The sequence below is a fragment of the Wasmannia auropunctata genome, unplaced genomic scaffold, assembly GCF_000956235.1.
Source record: "Wasmannia auropunctata unplaced genomic scaffold, wasmannia.A_1.0 LD336088.1, whole genome shotgun sequence".
Classification (NCBI taxonomy): Eukaryota; Metazoa; Arthropoda; class Insecta; order Hymenoptera; family Formicidae; genus Wasmannia; species Wasmannia auropunctata.
The window spans coordinates 232,650-239,363 of record NW_012026802.1 but is presented as its reverse complement, the minus strand read 5'-3'; the positions used below and the strand labels follow the sequence as shown (position 1 = coordinate 239,363).

The following is a 6,714-nucleotide window of genomic DNA, read 5'->3' as shown; positions in this document are numbered from 1 at the left end:
ATTGTGCTATCGGAATTAGAAAAAAACCAAATTTGTATTTTTTCAATTAAATAAAACACGTTTTTTTCTAATGTTTTTTCTATTAGAAAAAAAAAACGTTTTTTTACATCTCTAATTCAATATTATTTCAATATTATTAAACATACCTAAAAACAGCGCGAAATCCATACTGAGATAATACAAAACTTTCTGCGGCCCCGGTAATAAATCACCTCTTTGACTGAATGACTGATACAATTTGTCTAAAATTTCTAGTATAGATGAAACAGTTAAACCTATACCATTGTCATCCAGCATATGCCATATTAATCCCTGTAAGTAAAAAAAGGGGAAATATTAATGTTATTAAAAAGTCTAAATATTAATATTATTAATGTTACTAAGTCTAAATATTAACCTCGGCTGTCACATCTTTCTTTTCGATCAAGTTTTATCATTTGGTCAAGTTTTGTCAATTTGTCATAACCAATTTTTAAAAGGCTGCCGTTTAAAAACGTAACAGTTCAATTGGATCGCAAAAATTCTTAAATAGAGTTCAAACATTGTGAAACGTATTCTGATTGTACAGAATTTAAAATGAAAGTGGCATCGTATTAAGAAAAATTTTTGAAAGAAAGTAAGTTTTGAAAAAAATCATTTTCCAATGTAAAAACCTGGGGGTCATTTTGTCAAATATGACAATCGAAGGTTAACAACTTTAAGTTATTAATTTGAAAAGCGTTAGAAATTAATAAATTTTTTTAGTCTGAAAAAATGTATCCGAGAGAAAATCTCAGTTATTTAAATTCTTTGTTGAATCGAACTTATGTATAATCCTCACCCGAAGCTCGTCCATCATGACAGTAGGACTAGGGGCATTCGTATTGTGACGTTTCTCCTGCTTGGAATGCACAGGACTGCTGTTCCGAAAGAACCTGTTAATCTCGAGCTCCATGTCCTTAATGAATAAGGAATCGCCGGCGATATGCGACTGAATCCACTGATTTATTCGTTCCATCGCCATTCTAGTCGCGATCTTGATACACATTTCCTTGACCGCCGCTAGCGAGTCTTCCGCTAATAGAGATTCTATCGATGCCGCGACTCGCGTCTCGCAGATTCCCGGGATTGCTTTCTCGCACTGATCCTTCAGCTCTCTCGACGCATTGTTGGCCAACGTATTCATGTCGCTCACAAGCAGAGCCTGAATAAAATAAATGTCAAACTGCGATTTAAGAGAAGAATCTACTTTACAAAGACTAAAAAAATGAGTGATTTTTAAGAATTGTTTTTTAACTCAAATAAAAGTGAATAATTTTAAAAGTTTAACAGTGTCTTACTGTATATTTGAGCAATAAAAAAAATTTTTTATTAATAATGGATTTTTTTATAAATAATAGAATGTTTTGATAACGTCGCGCCGCTGGAGTTGTTCGATAGTGTACAATCTAGGAGACGTAATTTTTGTCTGAAACAATAGAAAACAAATTTTTCCTTAATTTTTATAAAATTATCTTCTATATAAACTAACGAAACTTTAAAAATGTCAGAAATTAGATAAATTATGACAATTAAAAAAAAAATTTTAAATTTTCATTAAAAAATTTGGACTTTTTTCTTACAAAAAAAATTATTTAATTTTTTTGGTAATATTGTTAGTTCATATAGAAGATAATTTTATAAAAATTAAGAAAAAATTTGGTTTTTTCGTTTCAGACGAACATTACGTCTCCTAGAAATTGTAACAACTCCAGCAGCACGAGCGACGTCAAGACATTCTATTATTTATTAATAAAACTTTTTTTCTCATTGCTCAAATATACAGTAAAACACTGTTAAACTTTTGAAATTATTACATTTAACTTATTGTTAGATAAAAAAAAATTCTTAAAAATCACTATTTTTTTAGTCTTGTAAAGTAGATTCTTCCTTAAAAGCTTCTTTTCCATATAACATAAAGTTCTCTCTACTAATCGCGCAGAAAGATACCTTAAATTCATTGAAGTAATTTCTTGACAGTTCACCCTGCTCGTCGGAGTCGTTCTCGACGTGCTTCCGCTTCAGAATCTTCCTGAAGGAATTTAAATTTGCTTCTCGTGACGTAGCCAACAGGGTGTTGCATATGCGCTTCACGCAAGTCGACGCGACCCTTTCGGAAACGAAGTCAACGGTCTTTCGCGTGGAAGCCGGTTGACCGTGGAAAAAGGCTTCCTCCAACTGTAGCTGGACACACGACGGAAATTTATTAAACGCACAGCAATATTAGAGATATAAATATAATTACAAAAACAAAACAAAAATACCTCCAAATGTTTCGCGCGAGTGGTGGTGCCTCCCAATTTACGTAACTGACTAGTGACAGGTGTAATATGCTTGTTGGAATTGATATTCAAATTCGTCCCGTTTCCACCATGAAACACCGTGAGAGCCGATTCCGTGCGCGGACAGCACATGCGCATCGTTCGCTCGGTAATTATGTCCAATTTGTCGAGACTACTTTTCACGGGAATCACGCAATCGACGGAATGCGAATTCCTCTTCTTCTCGGAAAACTTCTCCATCTGTTTCAGACCCTTCAGCTCCTTGATCTTGCAAGTCTTTTGGAAGGCGATATAGAAATCTCGGGGAAAGTTCGGTAGGTCGAACAGCCAGGACAGACTGGACTTGAGAAGCACGGCGGATTGTTGAGAAATAAGGCAATCGGGGGCGGTAAGATCGGTGTGATTGACAGCGTGGTAAATGTAATACAGCAGTTCCAGGATCTGCTTATAATACGGCAGCCGAAGCGACACGATGTCCATCATGGCTAGATATTTCACTATCCAAGGTATCGTCAGCGAAAGCTTGCCCTCGACTATGGCGCTCTGAAGGCAGGCTTGTAAGTTTAGCGATGGTAATACCTGTGGCAGAAATAAAAAAACTTTTTAATGTGGACCCAGAGACTGCTTCAGAATAGGCTAATTTGTTGCTTCAAAGGTTTCGACATTCGAACTTCGAAGCTTCAGCATCAAAATCTTCGAATTCTTTCGAAGCTTCGAAGTTTAAAATTAATTTTGAAACAATAAAAAGAGAGAAACGGCTCGTTATCGGTATCGCTGTTATTAATTTTTCTATGAACAAATAAATTATACATCTTAAACGTTTGTCTACTCGTATTTGGCCTATTATTCATTGTGTTTTAATTTTGAAACTTCAAAGTTTCAAAGTTTCGAAAAATACATTCGTGCAAATGAATTTATTCAGAAAATTTATAAATATTGTAAATAAAAAGAATTAATATTTATGCTCACAAAATATATATAAGTAATTATTCCTAAAAAATTTGAAAGTATAACCTGAAATATTACAAATTAGTAAATAAACTTGATATAGGTATACGTTAATAAGGAAAGATAGTGATCAATAAAACCAGATACCTAGTAATCAAATTAAGAAAATTCAAAAAATAGAAAAATAAATTTATTCTTAAATAAATAAACAAAAATATAAATTTGTTTTGGCGTCATTAAATCTTCCTCTGCATGAAACAATCTTAAAAATAGAAAATTTAAAATCGTAAAATTAATAAAAATTATTAATTTTTAAATTTGCACGAATGTATTTTTCAAAATTTCGAATATTCGAAGTAAGGAAAAAGTAACAGCTCTACTCCAGAATAAAAGAAAAATTTTTTGAACACCACCATGATTGTGTCGGCTCTTAAAGTACTATACGTTGACTATTCTTACTATTTTTTAATGTCTATTATTTTATTGTTTTATTGTGTTTTAATGTATACTATGTGACTTCTGTTTCTCTATATTAATTTATTAAGTTATTATTTTATACCGCTGAAGAAGACTAAAGTAAAGTCAAAACATGCACTGCATCTGTCCATCTTAAATTTTGTTTTCTGTACTGTAAGATTAATAAACGCTGTCATCTTCGTTAATTTTGCCTATTTCCATTAAATTTTTACTTATTATTACATTGACGAACTTGTCTTTATATATTGTTAGGAATCAAAAAGATTGTTCGACAGATAGCTTTAACATTTTGGGTCACAATTTTTATGTTACGTACCTTGCTCCTTATCTCTACTTGCGTCATTATAATCTCCTTGGTAGTATTACATTCAGATCTGTACGGCAATGACACTAAAAGTCCTAATACTTTTGCAAGAAGCCTCAAGCTGGTTAAGCAAGTAATGAAATTCCGCTGCGTTTGATCGTCAACCATTGTTTCTGTGAAAAAAAAGGAAAAAAAAGCAGGAAAGTGATTTTTTTCCTAAAAATCTTAAATAGAACGCAAACAGTTGTTGAAACAGTGAAAGATGTACCTGAGTCTTCTATCTCGCTATTAGCAAACTGAGTATCGTTCAATTCCAGTATCTCGTGTACAAAACAGTTCTCCAGATGCGTGTAAAACATCGGGTTGAATGCATGCAATATGAAATCTTTGAAAAACTCCTGCATGCCAGGAAACGAAGGGCCGACGCTCTGACTCTGCGACGGCAGGGGAGTCACAAATCTCTTGCTGAGCTGCGTCAATTTTTCAGGATTGACGTGCTTCAGAGCTTTCAGGAAATTCAAGCTCTCGTCGTCCACCACGTCGTCCTGCGATCAATAACGCACGATATTGCCTCGTTATTGAGAAAATTCTTTATTGCAGCGACATAAATAAGAGAAGAATACTATTTTTGGTTTTTGGAACTTACTTTTAGTAAGTTTTTTTTTTTACTTTTAGTAAGTTTGGAACTTACTTTTACTAAGTTTTTGGAGCTTACCTGATGTCCGTTCTGTATGCACGATATCAGCAGCTGCGACTTGAACAACCTGGCGATGTGGTAATAATTGGTGCAGTCGCTGTGCAACGTCAACATGCTCCTTATCTTGCCGCCCAGCGCGATTTGGAACACCCATCCCGCCACCAGATGATTCTCCTCCCAGATCCTCAGTATATCGTAAAAGGCGTCTCGCTGCTTCTTGAAGGTGTGAAACGCGATGGCGGACGAGAAGTGCTCGCGGTTGTCGGTGTCAATTTGAAAGGACACGTTTATCTCCCCCATCTCGTGCGGATCAATTTTTCTCTAGCGGGTCTGTAAACAGTATAGTTTTAAAGACTCGAAAGAAAACCGGTTTTTTTTTCAATTTTTCCGCGGATTTTTTCGGTTTCTTCCTCAAGGGATAGAAAAATTCAATGGAAAATTTTACGTACATATTCGTAAAACCTATCACATTTTCCATTTGCAACATTTGATACACTTTTCAAAATTTAAAAATTTTATAACAAGCACATATTTATTGCTGATAATGTTAAATATTAAAGAAATAAAAAGCAAATTACATAAGAATAAATAAAAAAACAGAGTTAATGTATTTTCAAATAAAACGTATGGCTCTTGACAATTAATAATCAAAAACTCTTTAAAAATACTTAATATAAATATCAGCTTAAATTAATCTTTATACTGTAGTTGTTAGGATTGCGTTTTTAAAAAAGTTTATTTAATAATAAATAATCCTCACCTCAAGAAATATATTCAAATGTATTCAAGTGTAAACATAAAAATTAACTCATTAATTCCAGCGTTTACACGAGATATCTTATTTTAATAATGCTATAAAATACGAGTTATAATTTATAAGAGTTATAAGCTTATATCTAATTTAAATAAAAAATTTACACATTTTAACAAGTAAAAATAAATTATTTACATTACTTTCTGAATCCCAATTCATATTTAATATGATGAAAAATATTAAAAATTTGATAATATATCGTTTACACGGCAATTTTTTGCAAAAAAACCAATTTTTCGGAAAAAAACCGAAATTTTTCTGGTTTTTTTCCAGCAATTTGAAAAAAGCAATTTTTTAAGTTATAGTAAACAGCGAGAAACATTTGAATAGCGTGAGGAAGGAGTATCGAAGAAAAAATAAGTCCCGCAAATTCCTGTGGTAATTTGCAATAACAACCTGTTCGTTGATCGAGTATCTCGTTCCTCTCAGTCGAACATCATTTCAACATCTTTTACTTTCTCTGTCCACAATTTTGAAGGTTATGTTCACGGAGCATGTTGGAGAACTGTCGAGTATTGTCGAGGAAGCGAGATTTCAATTAAACGGAAGATACACACAATTGGCGCTGTTACACGATCTTCAATCGCACAGTGCACATTTTTCCATAACAGGAGATAATATTTTCAAACATATGGGATGCGCGATCACCGCATCTTCGATCGATTTTTCTCACTTTACAACCGGGTCGGCCGAGTTAGGTTAGGTTAGGGATTAGGTTACAATTTACATTGCAAGTCCACCGGCGGCGCGGCGCCTCTCCGTGCACAAAACTTGAACTACTAGGATACTTTCGACGGATAACACATTTATATTTTTGATTCTGTTCCATGCTGTGTCCAATTACTAGTATTGCCTGATAATGCTTTAATTTATTAAATATGCTTAAGCCTATAAGAGCCAAATGCAGGTGTTATCGCAAAAAAGTAATCTTTGTTGAAGTAATAATAAAGAAAATCATATACGTTAATTTATCAAAAAATAATTAAAAATTGATTGAATAAAACGTATACGTAGGTTTGCTTTAAAAGTTTTGCGGATAATGCAGAAAACATCAATTATTTTAACCAATTTTTTTTATTGTTTTTCAAAATATTCGACCTTTATGATCTATGCACTTCTGCATTCGATGGAACCAGTTCTGAAAGCATTGGGCCCATTGTTCTTCAGTCACCTC

General features: G+C 33.3%; 1 protein-coding gene across 1 annotated transcript in view; it reads right to left on the bottom strand.

Annotated features, from left to right (window-relative positions):
- LOC105448115 (codanin-1) overlaps positions 1-6,244 on the bottom strand; it is a 9,275-nt gene extending 3,031 nt beyond the window's left edge. Inside the window, exons 1-8 of the mRNA XM_011686480.1 lie at positions 5,937-6,244; positions 4,745-5,056; positions 4,298-4,574; positions 4,042-4,202; positions 2,283-2,879; positions 1,969-2,202; positions 821-1,183; positions 147-312 (exon numbers count right to left, since the gene is read on the bottom strand). Of these exons, the coding sequence (XP_011684782.1) occupies positions 147-312; positions 821-1,183; positions 1,969-2,202; positions 2,283-2,879; positions 4,042-4,202; positions 4,298-4,574; positions 4,745-5,026 (2,080 nt within the window). The 5' untranslated portion in view covers positions 5,027-5,056; positions 5,937-6,244. The remainder of the gene's footprint in view (positions 1-146; positions 313-820; positions 1,184-1,968; positions 2,203-2,282; positions 2,880-4,041; positions 4,203-4,297; positions 4,575-4,744; positions 5,057-5,936) is intronic.
- Positions 6,245-6,714: the final 470 nt, after the last annotated feature.